This window comes from Drosophila bipectinata, chromosome 3R (genome assembly GCF_030179905.1).
Source record: "Drosophila bipectinata strain 14024-0381.07 chromosome 3R, DbipHiC1v2, whole genome shotgun sequence".
Classification (NCBI taxonomy): domain Eukaryota; kingdom Metazoa; phylum Arthropoda; class Insecta; order Diptera; family Drosophilidae; genus Drosophila; species Drosophila bipectinata.
In genome coordinates, this window is record NC_091739.1 from 1,277,671 (window position 1) to 1,301,566 (window position 23,896).

The 23,896-nt window shown below is 42.4% G+C and overlaps 2 protein-coding genes across 11 annotated transcripts in view; both read right to left on the minus strand.

Moving 5' to 3' along the window:
* The window catches only part of LOC138926556 (uncharacterized), a 463,340-nt gene that overhangs the window by 208,142 nt on the left and 231,302 nt on the right, over positions 1 to 23,896 (minus strand). For 4 of the 10 annotated variants that reach the window (XM_070281099.1, XM_070281101.1, XM_070281097.1 and 1 more), the window contains 2 exons: positions 19,018 to 19,340; positions 11,092 to 11,837 (listed from right to left, as the gene is read on the minus strand). In XM_070281099.1, coding sequence (XP_070137200.1) covers positions 11,157 to 11,837; positions 19,018 to 19,340 — 1,004 coding nt within the window. In that variant the 3' untranslated portion in view covers positions 11,092 to 11,156. Of the gene's footprint in view, positions 1 to 11,082; positions 11,838 to 19,017; positions 19,341 to 23,896 lie in introns of those variants that run through there. The other 6 variants (XM_070281100.1, XM_070281102.1, XM_070281103.1 and 3 more) reach the window with 3 other exon arrangements.
* Positions 7,553 to 18,515, minus strand: LOC138926557 (uncharacterized). Its single transcript, XM_070281114.1, has 2 exons — positions 18,173 to 18,515; positions 7,553 to 8,370 (listed from the first exon to the last, which is right to left on the minus strand). The coding sequence occupies exon 2, from the start codon at positions 8,187 to 8,189 to the stop codon at positions 7,632 to 7,634; it is 558 nt and encodes a 185-aa protein (XP_070137215.1). The 5' UTR covers positions 8,190 to 8,370; positions 18,173 to 18,515; the 3' UTR covers positions 7,553 to 7,631.

The window sequence follows — 23,896 nt, forward strand, 5'->3', positions numbered from 1 at the left end:
GTCCTTGCTGTTGAAAGGATTGAACAGAGGAGACGGTTTTAGTCTCATGTCCTGAGCAGCCTGATCTGCTAGTTCATTGCCAACGATTCCTTGGTGGCTGGGGGTCCATAAGAGAGTTATCTTGTTGGTGGAGGAAAGCTGTCTTATCTCCTCGATTGTGGGATCGGTGTACCCCCAGTTCCTTAAAGAAGATAAGGTGGAGAGGCTATCGGTACAGATAACAAATTGTCCAAGGTGTTTCTTGGCGAAGAGGCAGGCTTGTAGTATGGCGAAGGCTTCGGCTGTAAAGATGGAGTTGTACTGAGGTAGCATTCCTCCTGAGATTATTTTGCCTTCGCTGTCGACAACAGCAAAGGTAGTTGATTCGTCTGTTTTAGATCCATCGGTTTAGAGCCATGATTTTGAGCCAAGTTTTTCTTGTAACGATCGGAAGCGGGTCTGGAATTCTGATCTCGTGGTATTCTTTTTTGAGGCGTTAGGTAGTTACATATCCAGGTTCACATTAGGTTTTGTATTATTCCAGTAGGCTGGGGGCTTTGTGTACTTTAGTTTGGGAAGTGGTAGGCCAAGCTGCGTTGTGTAGTTGGCACATCATTTTTTGTTAAATGCAATTTGGGAATGAGCTGCATGGTCGTTTCTTCTCTGCGGGCCTGAATGCTCGGAAGACCGGATTCAGCCAAGATGCATGCGGTAGGAGAGGTAGGATACGCGTTAAGAGCACGTCGAATTGCACCGTGGTATGGAGCCTGCAGCTTGCTTAGGTGCGATTTTGCACACCATCCGTAAACTGGTAGGCCGTAATCTATTTTAGAGAGCATCAGGGCACGAGTAATCCCTAACAGTGTATTGATGTGAATGTTAGTATATTTGGAGGACAAAAATTTTATAATATTCAATCTAGTCTCGAGCTGTGTTCTTAATTTAATACAGTGTTGATCAAAAAGGAGTTTGGTATCGAAGGTTAAGCCCAAAATGGTTAAACTTTTTACATTTTCAATTATTTTATTTTTAAAGTTAATTTCAGAGAGAGAGCATCTGTGCTTACGGCAAATATGAAGTATTTTACATTTTTCTATGGCTAGGGAGGCACCCGAAATGGCTCCCCAGGAGTCTATGTCTTTTAATATATCTACAAATTTATCTTTAACAGTATTTACATTTTTAAGTTTGGTAAACAGAATTGCGTCATCTGCATATATTGAGACTTGAATATCCTTATATCTACGTATTATACAATTAAGTTTTTCGAAAGCAATTATAAAAAGAACAACTGAAAGAGGGGAGCCTTGCGGGATGCCGTTATAGAGGCTGTGGGTGTTAGAGGTGTTGTTGTTAACGCGAACTCTGAAGGATCTATTGGTCATGAAGGCCCTTATAAGGTTATAGAGTTTTGGACCAACACCCCAGCGCTCAAGTTGACTGAGTACGGCATGAATCCCTACACGATCGAAGGCTCTTTTAAAATCCGTCGCCAATATAGAGACGTGATTTTATGTGGAAAGGGCGTTCGACGCGAAGTGTTGAATACGCAATAAGGCGTCCATAGTACTATGTTTTTGTTTGAAAGCTACTTGGTTATGTGAGATTAGATTATTGCGGGTTATGAACCACATAAGTCTGTGGGCTATAATTTTATCTATTGTTTTACCTAAACAGGATAGGAGGGAGATGGGGCGGTAGCTGTTAATTTCGGCAGGAGGTTTATTGGGTTTGGGTATTGGGATGACAGTGGCTGATCTCCAGCTGTGTGGGTATGTTCCGGAGTTAAGGATTTGATTATATATTTCTAAAAGTCTAATTTTGAGGGAATGTGGCATTTCTCTAAGCATAGGATATGAGATCCTGTCTGCACCAGGGGTTTTACCCTTTGACCCTGCTAAGGCATTATCAATTTCACCTAGAGTAAAGCGTTTATCTAATGTTTTGGCAGGGGATGTCAGTGTTGTCGGAAGATAGGTCAGGGATAAATAGGCATCTTTTTGGTGTATGTATTCGCCTGAAAAGTTACTATCTGCCGAGTAGTTAGACCAGAGATGCCCGAACTCTTCGGCGATACCCTGAGAATCTGTTACGACACCTGAATGACACTTCAAGAATCGAAATGGTTGTGGTGGCACACCGGCCAGCCTCTTTACGTCGGACCAAACTTTTTTTGAAGAAGAAAGAGGGGATATCCTGGAGGTGAAATTTTCTAGACATTTCCGTTTAGCCACAAGTACAGATTTTTTAAAAACTGCATTGGCTCTTTTATAATTTTTTAGATTGGTGTCTGACATACTGGCCTTGTAAACCGCGAACAAATGTTGCTTTTCATTTCGAAGCTTCTGAAGTGTATAATTCCACCACGGAACTGCTGCCTTATGCACGACACGTTTGGTTTGAGGGATACTGCAGTTCGCTGCAGACCTAATGCCTTTGGTTAATTGGGCAACTTGGTGGCTTAAGCAACCGGTCTTCCAACTAGTTGCTGTCTGTTCGCACTTTGATCTATATACATCCCAATTAGCTAAATCTATTTTATATTTAGGTAGGGGAGGGGTGTGGTCAGGACTGAAATTGATGGAACAAATAATTGATATGGGGAAATGATCACTTCCGAAAAGGTTAGCCAAGGTCGACCAACTGCACCTATGTGCTATTTGCGGGGTGATCAAGGAAAGGTCTACATGGGTTAGGGTGTTATGGGTGGATAAATGTGTGGGAGATCCATCGTTTAGGACAATTAGATCTTGTTCCGCTATTAGTTTTTCGATTTTTTTGCCTCTGGTGTTTGATTGAGGAGAGCCCCAAAGAGGAGACCACGAGTTAAAGTCCCCTAGAACGATGTATGGTTGTCTAACTGTGTCAAGAATAGCAGATACGTCGAATGTAGAAAAGCTTTGATTAGGAGGAATGTAAACATTGACGATCTGTATGTCAATGCTTACATTGAGCTCCAAAACAGAGCAGAGGATGTTGGAGTTGATGTTGCGGTGTTTGTGGGGGAGGTTTTGTTTAATTTATAAAGTTAAATGGCAGGTTTTTTTCTTGTAAACATAAAATGTCGGGCGATTGTTCTTTTGGTAGAATAGAAAGTTCGTGGTAGTTGTTAAATATTCCGTTTATATTCCATTGCAAGATTTTAATTGGCATAGATTAAATTTAAAAAATAAAATAATACTAAAATTAGTATTATAGTGGTGATGATTAATGTAAAGGGAAAAAACTGAACTATGAATCCGGTGAATGTATAGAATCAGAATCAGAAATCGGATAAGATACTTGGGACGTAGATATAGTTGGGGATTTAGGTACAATTATATTGTTTGCTTCTTCAGTAAGAGCTTTGATAACATTGAAGTGCGAGCGGATAAAAGAGCTCGGGTTTTGAGTATTGGGTATAGTAGATAGAGAAGGCTTGTATGAGTTTGAATTAGAAGAGGTTGGCGTGTTAGTAAGAGAGATCGTGTTGATCTCACTATCAGGCTTCGGAGTTGTGGTACTTTTGTCGGTTTTCGTGGTTATCATGTTCGGGGTTCGGGCAGTTGTATTTGACGGGCTTTCTGAGCTGGCGACAGAAGCGAAGGTAGTCGATGTGTTGTTCTTATTGGTTTGTTGTTGTAGAATAATACGGGCTTCACGGAAGCTGCATTTCTTGCTTGTTTTTATGCAGAGAAGTTCTCTCTGGTATTGATATTTTGGGCATGTTGGAGAGGAGGCGGGATGATCGCCACTGCAGTTCGCGCAGAAAATGCGAGTGCACGGCACTGGAAGATGAGGAGGGAGATTGCAAGAAACGCAAGTTGCGGTGTTTTTGCAGTGTTTCATTGTGTGTCCCAGTAGTTGACAAGATTTGCACCTCATTGGATTAGGAAAGTATTCCCTAACCTTTACGGTATGCCAAGAGACGTCAAGCTTGTTCGGTAACTTGTAAGAGTCAAATGTGACAAGTATTTTGCCGAAGGGTTTGGGTTTGCCGTCAATCATTTTCGTAAATTTGTAAACGCTGTGAACATTTTGCGACTTCAGCTCCTCGACAATTTCAGTTTCGGGAACATTGATCAAGCAAGGCGCATAAATTGTGCCTTTAACATAATTAAGAGATTGGTGAAGTTTGATTTCAACATCAGTTAAACCAGGCAAAGCAGAAACTTTGGTAAACTTATCGGCGATTTCACGGGAGTTAACCAGGAGAAGCAGATTACCATCACGTAAGGTTGATATAGAGGAGATTTCTTTGCTTATAAGCTTAAGAGAGCGGTGGACTGCGAAACAAGAGAATTCGGATAGTAGTTTAGTGGATTTGGATGCAACGACTATAAATCGTGGGTTTTTTTGCTGGGTTAAGGGAAGTTCATGGAAACCGACGGGAAGTTTTTGATATGGTCTTTTTTTTTTTGCTTTGGGGCTAGCGCTAAGGCTGGCAAAGCGGTTATCACCAAGATTTGGTGGCCCGGGGGCCATGGTAATTATTTTTGGTGTGCACTTGAAAAAAGTTGCTAGAACGACGTGCGCGAAGGGAAGATCGTAGGCCGAAAAATAGGCGAGAGAGTGAAAGAAGCAAATTGCTAGAAACCACTGGTAGTTCGGAAGACAACGACGTCCGCACTCGAAGAGAGATAGTCGGTGACTGAACAAATATTAATAAGTAATAGTATTTAATATTTAATTCATTCAGAAACAACAAATAAATATTAATAACTCCTAATTAAATCAAAATTAAAAAAGCTTAGAATTAAATTAGAAAAAATTAGAATTTAGCTATTTTAAATTTATTTAGTAAATATTTAATCGTCGTCTTCAAATAAACTCAAGTTGTCGATCGCATTATCTAAGTGTGTTGAGTTTAGGCGAACAAGGAGTATATTTTCTAATGCGTCGTGGCTTAACCGATTTCACGACTGCACATCACATTAATACAAATTTGCATTTATGAATAGCGTTAGAATTTTAGTTATATATATGTTCCTTAGATATCGAATGAGGTTATGAATAAGACACTTAATAAGGCACTGACTAAGACAAAACACTTATGTGCAATGTACAGTGTGTTTTGAATAAAACTATAGAATCACTTTATTGTTTGAAACTGCGTATAATTTTTAACTATTTGCCACCTGCTACTATTTGGCAACAAGAAAAGAAAGCTAACTTCGGGCGGAGCCAAAATTTATATACCCTTGAAGTTAAAACCGGGTATATATCGCAAACATCGGATATAGTTGAGCGATCCTTATAAGAATATCATAATAAAACCAATTCATTACAATAAAATATCTAAAAAAAAGTCTCAAGCTTCTATCTTCAAGAATACCAAAGTTTGTATATCCATCAAATACCATTTCGGATCGATCAGTTATATGACAGCTAAAAGATATAGTCGACTGATCGTTATGAAATTTGGTAGGTCGGGTTATGTGCCCAAAATATAATCTGTACTAAGTTCTAGCTTTCTATCTTCAAAAACACGAAAGTTGGGTCATTTCCGATCGTTCAGTTATATGGCTATAGGATATAGTCGCCCGGTCCTTTTGAAATTTGGCATGATGTAATATTTTTTCAAAAGCTCTCCTGTAAGGTTTGAACTCTCTAACTCTAAAAACACCAAAGTTATACCATTTCCGATCAATCAGTTATAAGGCAGCTATAGGATATAGTCGGCCGATCCCAGTCGTTCCGACTTATATTTTACTACTGCGCGCAAAGGAAAGAAGGATGAGTGCAAAGTTTCATGTCGATAACTTTAAAACTGAGAGACTACTTCGCGTAGAAACCGACAGACAGACGGACATGCTCATATCAACTCAGGAGGTGATCCTGATCAAGAATATATATACACCGAGTCCTTTTTTTACGCAATTGTTGGTTCTGCCACTAATCGCGTAAAAAAAAATTGCGTAAAAATGATAACCGCTAACTAAATGACTAGATTTGCAATAATTGATACACATAGAGTAATCGCAATCGCAATCGCGTTAAAGTGAAAAATCCGCGTAAAAAAAAAATTTGCGCTGCAAAAATAACCGCGTTAAAGTGGAATCGCGTAAAAAGAGATCGCGTAAAAAAAGGACTGGGTGTACTTTATAGGGTCGGAGAAGTCTCCTTTACTGCGTTGCACACTTTTGATCAAAATTATAATACTCTCTGCAAGGGTATAATTATGATTGCCCTCCCCCAGGCAGATACCTGTATTCGCCCCTGTACAAACAATAAACATTTGTTAGAACTATTTTTAGTTAATAATAATATAGACATAGCAATTTTGTTAGAAATCTGGATTTCAAACAATTCTAGGCTAGTAAATTATAATTTTATCTGTAAACCTCGTGCCGACGGGTATGGAGGAGTTAGAATTTATTTAAAAAAACATACACGTTTTAGGAAAATTAAATGTGGCATTAATATTGAAGCAGTTGGTGTCTGTACAACCAATCTAAAAAACAATATAAACTTTTTTAGTATCTATGCCGCACCCAATCCAAACACTAATTCTTTTGAACAAGGTTGCAACGATCTGAAAAATATTTAAAATCCAAGCTTTAGACAGATGCTATTGCCTATATTAACAGTAATAGAAAACTTAATAATTATTTTTATAATATGAGAAAGAATAACCTAAACAGGCTTTTATATTTATGATTTATCTGACCCTACCTCAATGAAAGATATGTGGGGAAAAATTCATTCCCTTAAACTTTATAAACAAATAAAACCTTCCAAAAGTATATTTTCTGACTCGGACCACCACGCTTTTCTTAGTCAAATAGCCACAGCTCCTAACACTGCTATTTGTTCTGATGATATTTTCCCTGACGACCTACTTTACACAGATTCTATCTCATACTTCACATATCGTGAACTTCTTGTCTTTCTTAAATCTCGTAACCCTGATTCTGCTTAGGGACTCGATAAGATTTCATATGTAATGCTCCTAGCCTTACTTACATGTGCAATTAGAAAACCTTGTTTCCTTGCTTAATTCTACTTTCTAAAGTAAAGAAAACCTTATTTCCTTGCATATTATTTCCTATTCTAAATAGTTAAATCCAAATTCTTCGCGTAAGGATTACTATACTAAATATATAAACATTTTTAATCATATTGCTCCCATTAAACCTATTTTTACTTCCCCTCGCATATTATCCCTAGACACAAATTTTTTTTAAAGGTACCTGCATTAACAAAAAAGCAAGCTAAGGAAGTCATTATTTTTACTTTACTAGCATAACACGACGGCTCTTATAATAACACGGACGGTTCAGTTTCGGAAAATTTTACAGGTTATGTGTATAACGAGATTAGTTTATCTCACACTTCAAGTAACAAAACAAAAAGGTGGCTGCTTAATATTTAAGAATAAACTGGGCGAAAACGAAAACGAAAGGTCTTGCCTCTTCAACGTTATAAATTCGAGTATATTTTCTAATCTTTCTCTAATCTTAAGCCTAACTTATCTATTGCGGCGAAGCGGGGCGAATTCGCACAAGAGCGAATATGAGCTTTCGCTCCCGCTCCGCCCTAAGCTATCTAAGAGTAAATTTACAGACTAACAACTAACAAATACAATTCAGCTATAACTATAATTCAAAATTTTCGACTTCAATAAATACAAATTAATTTACACCGGCCCCGTTGAAGGCCTCCATCAGGCTTCAACTAACTGGCAGCCGCGCCAGCTTGTGGACCGCTCTCCTATATTCCGCTCCAGAGCTAGTTCGGACGACGGCGACCCTGACCCTTCCGTCCGCGCCGGCGTGTGTTGCTCCTACTCGTCCCGTGAGCCACTGTTGTGGCGGCTGGTGATCCTCTGCGATCAGGACCAGCTCGCCCGTCCGGATGTCGTCCTCCTGGTGCTGCCACTTCGACCGCGCCTGTAGGCCCAAGACGTACTCCCGGGACCATCGCTGCCAAAACATTTGCTTGATTGACGAGACAAGCCGCCATCGCCGCAAGCATGTTAGACCCTGCTGGTCCGGGGTCCGCGGTGCTGGTGGGGCGATGAGCGGCCCGCCTGTCAACAGGTGCCCGGGAGTAAGCGCCTCGCCGTCGCTTGGGTCCTGACTCAGAGCCCCCAGGTGTCGTGAGTTCAGGACGGCCTCGACTCCAACGAGGACGGTCTGCAGCTCCTCCGCGGTCAGTCTGGCGTTCCCTACCGCTCGTAGGAGTAGGTGTTTTGCAGACTTCACACCTGCCTCCCATAGTCCGCCCATGTGCGGAGCCCGCGGCGGTATGAACGCAAATACGCATCCGCTTTTTGATGCGTATTGCGTGACCGCGTCGACCTCGTCCTCGATTCTCCGACGAAGGTCTGCGAAGTGGCGACTCGCTCCGACGAAGTTCGTCGCGTTGTCGCAGTGCACGATCTGCGGACATCCTCGGCGCCCAACGAACCTTTGAAAAGCCAATAAAAAGGAATCAGTTGAAAGGTCGGAAACTACTTCTAAATGAACTGCCTTGGACGCAAAACAAACAAATACAAACAGACTTATAGGGTGGCCTACCACGAATTTTCAATGTCGTATCTATAGGGCCACAAAAATCAACACCACATATGGAGAATGGGCGGAGAGCACGAATTCTATCTAAGGGTAAATCACCCATGATTTGAGTCATCAGACGAGGCTTGCATTTAAAGCAGCGAATGCATGACTGTACTGTCTGACTGCAGACTTCCTGCGCATTTACGATCCATATGCGCTGTCGCAAAAGACTCACAAGTGCTCGTGGACCCACATGAAAATTCGAATCGTGCAAGTATCGGACGTAGCTCTGAACAAATTGAGAGCGTTTTTGTCAACAATACTGGAAACTTGGCATCGTACGATATAGGAGCATTAGCTAGTCGCCCCCCAACCCGCAACAACGAAAAGGTAAGCCCAGCCTCTGAAGATTCGTGTAGAAAGGGATTTAGCTTTTGTAGGCTAGGGCTAACACTTAAATTTTTTCGGATCTTTTCTATTTCATCTTGATACTCGTGCTCTTGGACTATTTCGACTATTTTCTTAAATGCTTCATTATATTCGACAGGTGAGGGAACAATATCAGAATTCACTACTAATTTCTTCGATTTCCTTATAAAGCGGAACATATAAACGAACACTCGCAGCAGTTTTAGGTGAGAGGAATAACCTTCTATCACTTCCAATAAATCTGAGGTAGATACGATTGCGGTTAATCCGACCGCATTCTTTTTCGCTTCCATCTGTAGAAGTTCTGGTGACAGATCAAACCGGGCGCTCGTCGGCCACTTATCTTCCGGTTCCTTTAAAAACGATGGACCTGTAAACCAGATCGATTCTATAGTCTCCTTTACGTCTCCACCTCTGGACACTATATCTGCCGGGTTCTGTTTAGTTGGTACATGCCGCCACGTGCTATCCTCTGACCACTCTTGAATTTGAGCTACTCTATTCGATGCGAACGTTGACAACGACGATGGATGGGAACGAATCCAATGAAGAGTTACTTCTGAATTCGACCAAAATACACTTCGTTCGATCGGAACTTTTTTTAGAGGCTTTATCTTGCGGCAGAGATCTGCGAGAAGGTGAGCGGCACATAACTCAAGACGGGGGAGCGTCTTTGTCTTGAGCGGCGCTACTTTGGACTTTGCCGTCAACAATGAAACTTTAATACCTTCTGCAGATTTGCAACGAATATAGACGCAGGCTCCATAGGCTCTCATCGATGCGTCAGAAAAGGCATGAATTTGAATCGATGACATCGGCTCAGTAAACACGAATCTCGGAATTGAGATGTCCTCTAATTGCGACAGGGCAACTTGTATTTTGTTCCACGCTGTTTCTAAGTGCAGTGGAATTGACTCATCCCAATCTAGCTTATTTAGCCAAAGTTCCTGCAATAGGATCTTTCCTTTTATAAGTATAGGGCTTAATAGGCCAAGGGGGTCAAACAACTTCGATGTCACCGAAAGGATGTTCCGCTTGGTCGCCCTTTGACCCATGACTGAAGCATCAATTTCAAATTTAAATACATCTTCTTTAGGAACCCAAGCGATGCAATTTATACAGACCTAAGCAAAGCATTTTATTCAGTCAATCATTCTAAGACCATATACATTCATAAGTGTGAGTGCATACGCAAAATGAGCAAGGCCAAGCCAGCGAGCACTTCCAGTGCAGAGTCTGAAACAATAGGAAAGGGTGGCAACGCCGACAGCTTATTTGCGCTCCAGAAAGATCTTCAAAATAAGCTCAATCAACTCCAAATAAACTTCAAAAAGGACAGCAATTCTCGGAAAACTAAGCCCTATTTCCAACTGCGCCTTTCCAAACTTAACTTATTAAGCCAGCAATTCAACAAGAATCATCAGGAGTTTGTAAGCGCTGGCTACCCTACACACCCATACTTCGTCGATAATTTAGCGGACCAGTTCGAAGAGGAATTTATCACAGCGTCCTGTTTAATATCTACGGAGTCCGAAACACTTTTACCCTGTCAGCTACCAGCGTGCGCCGAGCAACAAGCGACGCCTCCTAAAATACTTGGCCCTGGTGCGGCAGTCCAACTTCCAAAGTTGCCACTTTTCTGGAAAGTTTACAGATTGGCCAGCCTTCCATGATCTGTTTATGCAACTCATTCACCAAATCTTCAGCGGTTCCATTTCTTCAAGCAAGCACTGCCTAAAGAGCAAGACCAAGATGTACACCAAATGGAACTAACGGATGGCGCCTACACTATCGCATGGAATCTTATCATCAAACGCTATGATGATAGCGTTTACAATTCATGCACCACATAGGGCGTTCTTGTGGTAAGGCGATTAATGATATTAGACGATTAATAGGTGGCTGCTTAATATTTAAAAAAATGGGCGAAAACGAAAACGAAAGAAATGGTCTTGCCTCTTCAACGTTATAAATTCGATTATATTTTTCTCTAATCTTAAGCCTAACTTATCTATTGCGGCGCAGCGGGGCGAATTCGCACAAGAGCGAATATGAGCTTTCGCTCCCGCTCCGCCCTAAGCTATCTAAGAGTAAATTTACAGACTAACAACTAACAAATACAATTCAGCTATAACTATAATTCGAAATTTTCGACTTCAATAAAATACAAATCAATTTACACCGGCCCCGTTGAAGGCCTCCATCAGGCTTCAACTAACTGGCAGCCGCGCCAGCTTGTGGACCGCTCTCCTATATTCCGCTCCAGAGCTAGTTCGGACGACGGCGACCCTGACCCTTCCGTCCGCGCCGGCGTGTGTTGCTCCTACTCGTCCCGTGAGCCACTGTTGTGGTGGCTGGTGATCCTCTGCGATCAGGACCAGCTCGCCCGTCCGGATGTCGTCCTCCTTGTTCTGCCACTTCGACCGCGCCTGTAGGGCCAAGACGTACTCCCGGGACCATTGCTGCCAAAAAATTTGCTTGATTGACGAGACAAGCCGCCATCGCCGCAAGCACGTTAGACCCTGCTGGTCCGGGGTCCGCGGTGCTGGTGGGGCGATGAGCGGCCCGCCTGTCAACAGGTGCCCGGGAGTAAGCGCCTCGCCGTCGCTTGGGTCCTGACTCAGAGCCCCCAGGGGTCGTGAGTTCAGGACGGCCTCGACTCCAACGAGGACGGTCTGCAGCTCCTCCGCGGTCAGTCTGGCGTTCCCTACCGCTCGTAGGAGTAGGTGTTTTGCAGACTTCACACCTGCCTCCCATAGTCCGCCCATGTGCGGAGCCCGCGGCGGTATGAACGCAAACACGCATCCGTTTTTTGATGCGTATTGCGTGACCGCGTCGACCTCGTCCTCGATTCTCCGACGAAGGTCTGCGAACTGGCGACTCGCTCCGACGAAGTTCGTCGCGTTGTCGCAGTGCACGATCTGCGGACATCCTCGGCGCCCAACGAACCTTTGAAAAGCCAATAAAAAGGAATCAGTTGAAAGGTCGGAAACTACTTCTAAATGAACTGCCTTGGACGCAAAACAAACAAATAAGGCAATGTAGGACTTATAGGGTGGCCTACCACGAATTTTCAATGTCGTATCAATAGGGCCACAAAAATCAACACCACATATGGAGAATGGGCGGAGAGCACGAATCTATCTAAGGGTAAGTCACCGATGATTTGAGTCATCAGACCAGGCTTGCATTTAAAGCAGCGTATGCATGACCGTACTGTCTGACTGCAGACTTCCTTCGCACTTACGATCCATATGCGCTGTCGCAAAAGACTCACAAGTGCTCGTGGACCCACATGAAAATTCGACTCGTGCAAGTATCGGACGTAGCTCTGAACAAACTGAGAGCGTTTTGTCAACAATACTGGAAACTTGGCATCGTACGATATAGGAGCATTAGCTAGTCCTACCCCAACCCGCAACAACGAAAAGTTAAGCCCAGCCTCTGAAGATTCGTGTAGAAAGGGATTTAGCTTTTGTAGGCTAGGGCTAACACTTAAATTTTTTCGGATCTTTTCTATTTCATCTTGATACTCGTGCTCTTGGAACAATATCGGAATTCACTACTAATTTCATCGATTTCCTTATAAAGCGGAACATATAAACGAACACTCGCAGCAGTTTTAGGTGAGAGGAATAACCTTCTATCACTTCCAACAAATCTGAGGTAGATACGATTGCGGTTAATCCGACCGCATTCTTTTTCGCTTCCATCTGTAGAAGTTCTGGTGACGGATCAAACCGGGGGCTCGTCGGCCACTTATCTTCCGGTTCCTTTAAAAACGATGGACCTGTAAACCAGATCGATTCTACAGTCTCCTTTAAGTCTCCACCTCTGGACACTATATCTGCCGGGTTCTGTTTAGTTGGTACATGCCGCCACGTGCTATCATCTGACCACTCTTGAATTTCAGCTACTCTATTCGATACGAACGTTGACAACGACGATGGATGGGAACGAATCCAATGAAGAGTTACTTCTGAATCCGACCAAAATACACTTCGTTCGATCGGAACTTTTATTAGAGGCTTTATCTTGCGGCAGAGATCTGCGAGAAGGTGAGCGGCACATAACTCAAGACGGGGGAGCGTCTTTGTCTTGAGCGGCGCTACTTTGGACTTTGCCGTCAACAATGAAACTTTAATACCTTCTGCAGATTTGCAACGAATATAGACGCAGGCTCCACAGGCTCTCATCGATGCGTCAGAAAAGGCATGAATTTGAATCGGTGACATCGGCTCGGTAAACACGAATCTCGGAATTTAGATGTCCTCTAATTGCGACAGGGCAACTTGTATTTTGTTCCACGCTGTTTCTAAGTGCAGTGGAATTGACTCATCCCAATCTAGCTTATTTAGCCAAAGTTCCTGCAATAGGATCTTTTATAAGTATAGGGCTTAATAGGCCAAGGGGGACAAACAACTTCGACGTCACCGAAAGGATGTTCCGCTTGGTCGCCCTTTGACCCATGACTGAAGCATCAATTTCAAACTCTGATGGGTCTTTCCTCCACACTATCAACTGGTATCGCCTATCGGCTCCATTTACCATTACTTGGCGATAGATCTTTTTTATGTCGGCTATCAGAGCGAATCTGTTCAGCCGGAACCTAAGAAGAATTGAATACAACTCTTCCTGGATGGTAGGACCAACCATCAACAGATCGTTAAGACACTAATGTGTTGATGTCTTACAAGACGCATCAAACACGACTCGTAATTTGGTCGATGTGCTTTGAGGCCGTAAGACACACTGATGGGGTATGACGTAGTGTGGAGTAGCAAGAACATCATTGCTTGTAGGGGACATATGACCTAAGGATTCGTATTCTTCCATGAATTCCACATAGATTTTCTTTAAATTCGGATCTCGAGATAATCTTTTCTCGAGCGACAAAAAACGGCGTTTGGCTACCTCGAACGAGTTTCCCAAAACGCTTGGATCCGATTTAAATTACCGCCTGACTTCAAATCGACCTGAAGGCAGCACAACTGTATTTTTCTGATAATGTTCCTCACATAACTCTTGTTCAGGTGACAAAAGCTTTTTGAAAGTTGGTACTTCTTCCAACGACCAGAATTTTTTCAAATTGCCATCTATCGACTCGAGTAGTTCTTCTTGGCAATTCAGGCTAGAGACAGGCTGTTGAGGAGTTGAGGTATTTGCCTTATATTTTCCCGATACTATCCATCCAAGGAGAGTTTTTTGGAGGATGGGATGGTTTGGCCCTTGTTTTATTTGGGCAACGGACAACAATTCGAAAAATGACTCAGCTCCAATTAACATATCTATCCGCTGAGGTTTGTAGAAATATGGGTCTGCTAGCGGCAAGTTCTTTGGTAGGTCCCAATCTTTCACGTTCACTGACTGGTCAGGGTGATAACCCGAGATAGTTCTCAAAATCCAAAAGTCGAACGGAAACTCACTACCATTAACCGTTGACTTCACCACATTGTGTATCTTTTTCTTAACCTGGGAATTAGCTTGACCAATTCCAAGCAAGTTGATACACGATTCCTCCCTACGGATCTGTAAGCGTTGAGCAAGTTCTTCAGTAATTCAGTAATTCAGTAATCGACGTAGAAGGGCCATCAAGATGTAGCTCTGGAGGAGGATGTTCATTTGGTGGTGGTAACGCCAAGTTATTGTCGGTCACAGTAAATCGGTGCAGAAGTTTGTGGTGCGATCTTGCACAAATTTGACATCTTGTCGATTTACACTTCGCAACCGTGTGACCTTTTCGCAGACAATTTAAACATAATGAGGCTGACTTGACAAACTCAAACCGTTGCATTACAGCAAGGCGAGCGAACGGACTACACTGGGCAAGACTATGGTCTTGTGCGTTGCAATAACTGCAAGCTTGTTTATTGGAAGCGGAGCAAGCCAACGAACTCCTATTGTGCTGCTTCCCGAACCAAATTTTCTCCTGTTTTGGCTTGCCAGTCTCTTCAGCGGACAGGTGCTGGTACCTACGGTTTAATATTTTTTCGAAATCGGACCACAGCGGCAATTCCTCATAATCCAGTGACTCTTCCCATTTTTCTCTGGTCACTGGATCTACTCTACTCAAAACTAAATGAATGATCATTGAGTTTGCAATTTTAGTGTCATCTCCTATGGATAAGAGTGACCCATAGATCGATGACACTGTGTCGATGAGACCTCTCAACGACGACGCAGACGGCTGCGAAACTTTCGGAAGGCTGAATAATTTGCTTATTTGGTTCGCAAAGATGAGACATTCGTTATCGTAAACTCTTTTTAGACTAGCAATAGCTTTGTCGTAATTACTCTCGGTGACTTGGAATGCCTTGATAGTTCCTAAGGCTTCACCAGAGAGGCAAGAAATTAAATGGTTAAATTTCTCGATAACAGGAATGTTCACATCCTTGTCTACTAATGTCTCAAAGAGACTCATGAAAATTTTAAACTCCGAATAGTTTCCACTGAATTTAGGCAATGCCAAACTGGGAAGTCGAGCTCGAGTTGGGGCCGTGAAATTGCAGTAGCTGGTGGGGACTCTTCAGCTAACGTGAAAGCATTTAATAAAGACATCACCCTTGCCTTAGTTGTTATCTCTAATTCTTCCAACTCGGCTCCAAATTCATCTTCCTCATCTAATTGCTCGATCTGGTCTTGCAACTCATTTGCCTTAAATATTGTCTCATTTAAAACCTGAAGCCTGCACTCTATCTCGGTCTTCACTAAAGGAACTGACCCAGCTTTCAAACGTTCCTCTAACCGGCGAATGCTTTTTACCCTGACATTTAATCTTCTTCTTAATTCATCAAGAGTCGTGGATTTTAGTTTCTGTTTATTACTTTCCATTTTAAAATTTATTTTTTTTTTTTTTTAATAAACAGACGATGATAAAAAATTTAAAATTTTTTGTATTTATTTTTAAATAAAAATTTTTTCATTTATTTGTTAACTAGCAAAAATAAAATTTTTGACTAAATAAAAAATTTTTTATTTTAATTATTTAATTAATAAATTAAATTTAAAAAACGAACGAAAAAAGATATTTAATTTAATATCTAGCGAAAACGAAAAATAATTAATTAATATGGCGAAAAAGATAAAATAATTAATTAATTATTTGATAGTCGAATAATGTTGATAGTCGAGGCACTGAGTATCCAAAAAAATAGTTGGTTGCCAATGACACCGAAAAAGGTGTATACCTCACAATTATAGGGTAGCGCGTCACTTGGCGTTCCGGTAAAATAAAATGCGCCAAACTAATGCATATACATACATACATATATAGCAGCGGACAACGGTTGGAGCGAAAACGAAAATTTTACCGCTGCATATATTTGTATGCACGCCAAATTATTTATGCACGTAAATATGTATTATATTTGTACATATGTTTGTATATAAATAAATGTTTGGCTGCACTAAATTTAACTATTTTGTTTGGCGAAAACGAACGAGGGGTAAAGGGGAGGGCGACAGTTATGTGGATATGTATTTATGTTTTTTGTCAATTTTAGCCACAGGCAGTTTGTTAATAATTTTAACTAAACTACTCAAATTTTTAAGCTCTACTAATTTCAAGTACGTATGCGTTAAGAATTGAAAGGAGGGTGCAATATTTCAGCACAAGACGAAGATTTAATTTGTCTCTTCTTAACTTTCAATTTTTCGCACAAATACCTGGGGTTCTGCCTTGGGATCCTTTAATCCCGCTGCCACTTTCCTTTTGCAGTCGATGCAGGTGCACGGCATGGAAGTAGATAGGTTTCGATGAGTGGCGAAGATCCTGCGGTGATGATCCTGCGGTGATGATCCTGGAGGCTTGAGGGTTTCACGACGCGGTGATTTTTGGTTTTTATTTTCCACTTCACGGACGCGTCGCGAGCAGCTCTTTAAATTGTAGGTATTTTTTTTTGTTTTTGTGTGTAATTACACAGTGTCACTGTCACTTTGTTTGTTTTTTTTTTTTAATATTTCTATCTAAGAGTAAATTTACAGACTAACAACTAACAAATACAATTCAGCTATAACTATAATTCAAAATTTTCGACTTCAATAAATACAAATTAATTTACATTTTACATACATTTTTTTATTCAAATTCAAATACTGTTGATAGTTTCTTTACATACAAAAAGCTGTCGTCTATGACCGCTGAACTTCTAGCCTTGGAAAAAGTAATTGATTTTGCCATTTCCAACTGCTTTCCGAAGATAGCCATACTGACGGATAGCCTTGGCGCTATTCAAACTCTACAAAATAACTGATCCAGCAATCATATTGCCCAGGAAATATTCTCCAAAGTAGAAAATTGTCCTAAGCTTTTAAAGGTTGTAGTTCACCCATGCAAATATTTTGGAAAACGAAATGCTGATAGAACAACAAAGAACGGTTCTATACACGGCTCCTTCAAATATGTTCGATGGACATTGAATGGATGATGCGATCAACTATATATTTCATTATATTCAAGATGATTGGGAAAGAGACTATAACGTATTCTCTATGTTAGGCCTTTTATCATCAAGAAACCCTGGTTTTATAAAACGGATATTTTCGACCGTATAGACACAAAACGATTTAATAGAATCCCTAGCGGACATGCGTTCGATAAGTACTGTATCAAAAATGAATGGCTGTGGCGTTAGCCCGTTCAAAAAATCCTCCAATATAGGAAGTAATTTAATATAAAAAAAAAAAATATATATACATATATATAATATAAATAGATTTAAAATTAAATAAATGGATGTCCCGAGCCTGGTTTGAATTCGTTTTACTTTGCACATCAGCCAATCACTCTACCCCTCGGCTATCTCTCATTCGTTGTCCCTCATCCGCCATAGAAAATTTTTCTTTGTATGAGATGTCCCATCTATGTACTTTATAATCTTTGATGTCACCTTAGAAGAATTTTACCATATTTTAAATACATTTTTTGACTTAAGTTTACCATGGAAATATCTGGCCGCTTGAACAAATCCTCCTTGGTTTACAAGGTGCCTTACAAACTTAAAAAATACTAAAACCAGGCTCTTTCTTAAATTAAAAAAATCCTGCAGTGGATTTTTCAAGATATCTACTAGCTCGGTCAAATGTCAAATGTTACAGGAATTATATTCGCCGCTGCCGGATACAATATACTCAGGATCCGAAGCAGTTTTATAAACTTTTGTGAACAATAAGCGTAAACATGTATCTGCGTAAACAATTAATACATGAGAATAATTAAGTTGAGGAGAATATAACCTCGAATTAATCAAGAACACCGAGGAGTGCTTAAAAACATACAGATACACCTCAGCAAAGCATGAGTCACGACTGCAACTCGAAAACGATCCCAAAATGTTTACCACTGCAAAGCGGCGGCGCACACTGACGAATAGGTCCTTCACGGAGTTTGCAAGCAGTCCCATTCTGTTCGGAATCGTCGACCAGGGCAACCCTGATGGTAAAATCTTAAGAAATAGTGGTTATGGGTGCAGGCATAATTTTGCTCCACAATTAGAGTGTCACAGACAAGGTCACAGGCATTTGAGCAAAATCGTATGTTCCAAAAAACTTTTTTTTTACTTTTTATAAAAATTTTGGTGTTGAAGCACGTTCCGGTGCTTACTTTTATGATGTGAATTTTGAAAATCCAAATTCGCGTGAATTCAACCGATTTTAACAATTTTTTTGTTTTCGGCATATCTCCTAGTAAAGTTTTCAGCATCCAACCCTCTCAATTCCCCTTGTTTCATTTCCCTGTTCCCACCTCTTTTTTTTATGGGTAATTTATATTTAGAAAACAAAATTCAGCCAGATCGTCGGATTTTTAAAGGAGTTATGGATTAAAGTGTTAAAATTTTAAACGCGTAGATTTTGGAGACTATAAGAGATAGAACTATAAGATTTTGGCGCTCTCTCTGGCACCAGGTAAAACAAGTTTTTGAAAAACGTTTTGTCAAAAATGTCAAACTATTTTAATACCTAATTCTTACCTAAAAATCTAAATTCAATAAGACATTTTATTAAGGAAAGAGTCCATAATTATAAACTTTACATGGTAGAAGTACAGGATATAATAAGTCGGAAATCTCTACAATACCCGCTCCTTTTTTTTTTTTTTTGTACAATTATTGACTTTAATTAAGAAACTTACCTCTGGGGTTTCGTCCCGGAATAATAAGCTAGGCAGAGGTCTCTGACATTTTAAAGTACTGTCGTGGTCCATTTTACAGCTATAGTCTCTCATATGTTCTTGTGGTTTAGCACCGTTTATTTCATGATGTTCCTTTGGGCGATTTTTTTTAATGACACCCGAAACGTTCTCGACTGTTTCAGAACATTCTGCATTGGATAAATGAGTTTCACAGTCTCCATAACGTTTTTGCACTATAATCCGCCCCATCAGTATGGATAAAATAAGGACTAATCCGGCGGCGACAGATATGATAAGGTAAAGATAAAACTGTTCCTGATGCTCTGAAACAATTCATAATGTTATACTTTTTGACAATTAAAACAAGTTTGTTTTTTATGCTGTATTTTTTAATAACGAAATAAAGCTGAATAAAAATTAATGGTTTTGTGTCAGACAAGATTCTCGGAATCTTTCGAATATGCGCCCACTGCCTTCCTATCTCGTTCCTTCGCCCACGGAGTTCGACTCCTCAAGCCGCAAAGTAGCACTTTTAACTTGGAAAAATTAAAACTTTTGGACTAAATAAGATGATTAAATAATGTATTTTTGTTATAAAAGGTATAGGTATAGGTAAAAGGGTATTTATATCGACAGTAAAAAAATATTTTCCGTTAGTAAACAAATTATTAAAAAAAAAAAAAACAATATTATTAAAAATTTTTTTAAATTTTTTTAAATTAAAAATTTTTTTTTTCCATTTCTTTATGGCTTTGGATTGCTCCCGGCCTCTGCTCACTCACTGGCAATATAGACGATTGTAAACGGTCATGCGCTTCCGGCAAAAGTCTTCGTAATCAAACACGTAATTTGTATTTTTTTTAATTCTTTACAAGGCCGTTATCCAACGGGAACAACAGGCGAACCAACTCGCAAGCCATTGTGTACCGTAACTGATACACCGCTGGCAGTGCAACTTTACTCTCCACGCGAAGGCGGCTGGAAGCCGGTCCTGGTACGGTCATGTCTCTGCCATGGACGCTGGCTTATCGTAGTCGGGACACTCCCTTGCTCAAATCATCCCAATTTAAGGTGGAACAGCATGTGCTGAGGGATCAGAAGTCCTTGAGGATTAGACTATCCTTTGATCCCATATCAAGGACTCCAAAAAAGGTTTGGTCCCAGAGTTAGCTCGGCGAACGATCCATTGGCCTGCTGTGGCTGCACTTTCTTCTTCTTCGTTTGGGGCGTTCTACCTTCGGTCGACCTCTGTCTTTTCGCATTCAGCGCGATCTCCTTGCTCGAGGTGCCTACTCCTGGGTTTTGGGGTTTTGGGTTTTGCCTAACATTTTGTTACCTAATTTCAGCAATGAAGAATATGTAGTATGTAATAAAAAGCCTCTGAGGTTATAATCGGCGTACTTGGGCCCCGACCAGGATGCCTTCCCCCCGCACCCACTCGGGCAGCTGGTGGACGACAGCAAATAATAACAGCTCAATGCCTACCTCCATCGTCAAGAAAAGAGGGGAGGTACTTGATGTACCAAGCGGACACGTTCGTTTTCTGCAGAGTCCTAGAGAAACACTACTTCTCCGAATAAGTGGTGAAATTCGTAAACTTCACTCAGCTAGCACTACGCAATCCAAGAAAAAAAAACTGGGAGCCCTACAAAAAGAAACTATATAGATCCAACAGGACAACAACCTGCATACAATAACTTTCTCCCACCTGCAACAAAATTCCGGTCTAGAGAGCTCACCCAGATTTACAGCCATCTGTCAAACCCGATAAGCCCATAAAACCCCAAAAAGGTGTATGATCGCGCAGCGACGAAGAAACGTCTAAAACCTTTTCCTCTCACTTACAATATATGTTGTTGCCAAGCCCCATACTTCAACTAATCTATTCAACCTATCTAATCTAATCAATCTATTCAGCTTTCTTGATTACTTGTAAACATACTTTTAATCAAACATGAACAATTTCAAACACCATAAAAAAACAGGTGAAACCTAAAACAAGAATGTTAAAACGGATGTATATCGCAAACATCGAATATAGTTGGTCGATCCTTAGTCGAGTTGGTTTATTCCCGAACACGGCGTACGCCTTACCGACTCCTGAAATCCTCCTGTGAAGCAAGGATAGGCCTACTCGGGGACTCACGCGCGTTGTTCCAGGAAGAACAAGCCAACAAAGGACCCGTTGGTCAGACGGTTCCTCTAAGAGCCCAGGGCATCGGAGTCGAGTGGGGCCATTCCCGACCACGGCAGGTAGCCTTGCAAGGAAGTGAGGGAAGGATACGTCTGGCGTACGCCTTACCGACTCCGACTTCGCAACCAACAGGCATGATCCTGCAAGGCACGGATAAGCCGGCTCGTGAACTCACGCTCGTGAGCAGAGCCCGTGTCCGGGATCAAGAATCAGATCTTTTGTATTGAGAAGAGCATACGAAATAAAGAGTTTATAACGTTTCGCTATTTGTATTATTTCTGGGCTCGGGCAATCACGTCGAACTATAAATTCGGTGGAACAGACCCGCAAACTCTTGAGCTAGCCGCGGCAAACTGTGGCGAGCGGAAGCAGTAGGAACAGTTCGTTACACCTGGCGCCCAGCAGACGGGACGGTGGAAACCATGAGATCACTAGTGGCGAAGTGGGTCGACTAGTCCAAGGACGAGGAAGTACTGGCGTTGACTCACGGGCTCGAGGAAAAGTTTGGGCAGAGATCCACCCCCAGGCAGAAAGCGACCAGCGAGACCGAAAGGTTTATAGCAAGCTTAGCGGTACCAGATTAAAAAATAGGAAGGAGCATGGAGCCACAATCGAGAAAATATGTCCCGGCCCCAGTGGATTATGCCAAAGTGGCCAGACAGGTGCGGGACTGGTCGTTTCGGTTCGACGGAACAGGAGACCCGCTAGAGTTCCTCGACCGAGTGACATGGTCTGCGAAAACCTATGGTTTGGACATAAACACGATCCCGAGGGCTATGCCAGAACTACTAAAGGCCAGGGCTCAAAGAGAGTTCCACCACCCGGCCGTCCAAAACGCTCAATGGACGCCAAGGTGGCAGAGGGAGGAAGTGCGCCAAGGTCCGCCGGAGCAGCAAAACAAAAGTCAAGGGTGGATGCCAAGATGGCAGCCTGAGACCCAGCACAGGGCAGCCCAACAACGACCAGATCGGCAATGGACAGCAGGACCAAGGCAGGGTTCAGTTGAAAACCCAGCACAAGCATGCAACAGATGCGGTGGCATGGGCCATTGGGCCAGCGGATGCAGGAACCCACGAATATTGTTCTGCAAGATGTGCGGCGCAATAGGGGTAAGGAGCACAGAATGCTGCCAAAGGTCGGGCAATGCGCAGCGGTCCCAGCAACAGGGAGGAGAGCAGGGATCGCACGGTGCTGCCTCTCAAAACTGATAAGAGGACTTTCCGGTGAAGAGCAGCAGTTGACAGCGACCATCGAGGTAGAGGGCAAGGTAGTGAAAGCCATGCTGGATACAGGAGCAACGGCGAGCTTTATCTCTGAGGAACTCGGAGAGAGCCCGGAAATCGCTGGACAACGCATCGCGACAAGGAGAAGGGTGAAGTTGGCCAATGCAAGCCATACGGAGATATACGTCGCAGGCAGGAATGAGGCAAGAATGAGCTTCGGTGACAAAACAAAGACCCTGAACCTGCTGGTGATGTCAGGCATGGAAGACAGTCTGGTGCTAGGATGGGACTTCCTCAGCGAGTTTGGCCCGACAGTGACATGCACAGGCCACCGCGTTACGATACCCAAAAGGGAGAGATGGGGCGGCTGTCTGGAAGATAGGCTGTCCGTAGCAGTGGCCGGATGCCCAGAGAAATGGGAGGAGGAACGCGATAAGAGATTCATGGAGGCGTTCCCGGGCCAAAGAGGCTGCTCGAACATAACGCAGCACAGAATCACGATGAAGGACGACATTCCCATAAAACAGCGATATTACCCCAAAAACCCAAAAATACAGGGGGAAATAAACGCGAAGGTGGAGAAGCTGCTGGAAGAAGGATGCATCGAGCCTTCGAATAGCGCCTACAGTTCACCCATTGAGATGGTGAAAAAGAAGACGGGTCAATGGAGGATGTGCGTAGACTTTCGACAGATCAACGCAAAATCAATAACGGATGCGTACCCAATGCCACGGATGAACTTCATTTTAGAACAGCTGAGGGAGGCCAAATTCTTCAGCAGCCTCGACTTGAAGGACGGGTATTGGCAGATCCGTCTAGAGAAAGGAAGCAGAAAGTACACCGCCTTCACCGTTCCAGAAAAGGGCTTGTACCAATGGAAGGTGATGCCGTTCGGATTGCACTCAGCCTCGGCAACGTTTCAGAGGGCCCTTGATCAGGTCATAGGCCCGGACATGGCTCCACACGCATTCGCGTATCAGGACGATATCATCGTGATCGGACGCACCAAGGAAGAGCACATGGAGAACTTAAAGGAGGTGTTCAGGAGGTTGAAAGCGGCGAACCTGCGGATAAATGCGGAAAAATGCCATTTCTTCAGGCAGGAGCTGCTATACTTAGGACACCGAGTAACGAGCAAGGGAATCGGCATGGACCCGGGAAAGGCCGCCGCGATTACAGAGCTAAAACCCCCGACAAACGTCAAAGGAGTACGGAGGTTCATCGGGATGGCGTCATGGTATCGGCAGTTCGTCCCAGATTTCGCAGGAATCGCCCAGTGCAGGCGTGCCCAGACTTTGAGAAAAGGTTCGTGCTGCAAACGGACGAAAGCGACTACAGCGTCGCAGCGGTCCTGACCCAGGACACCGAGGAGGGCGATCGAGTGATCGCATACGCCAGTCGAACGCTGATTGGAGCTGAAAAAAATTACTCGGCAACGGAGAAAGAATGCCTAGCCATAGTA

Excerpts from the sequence above, each read along its gene's own strand:
- LOC138926557 (XM_070281114.1), bottom strand. The coding sequence starts at position 8,189 with ATGGGCGGACTATGGGAGGCAGGTGTGAAGTCTGCAAAACACCTACTC.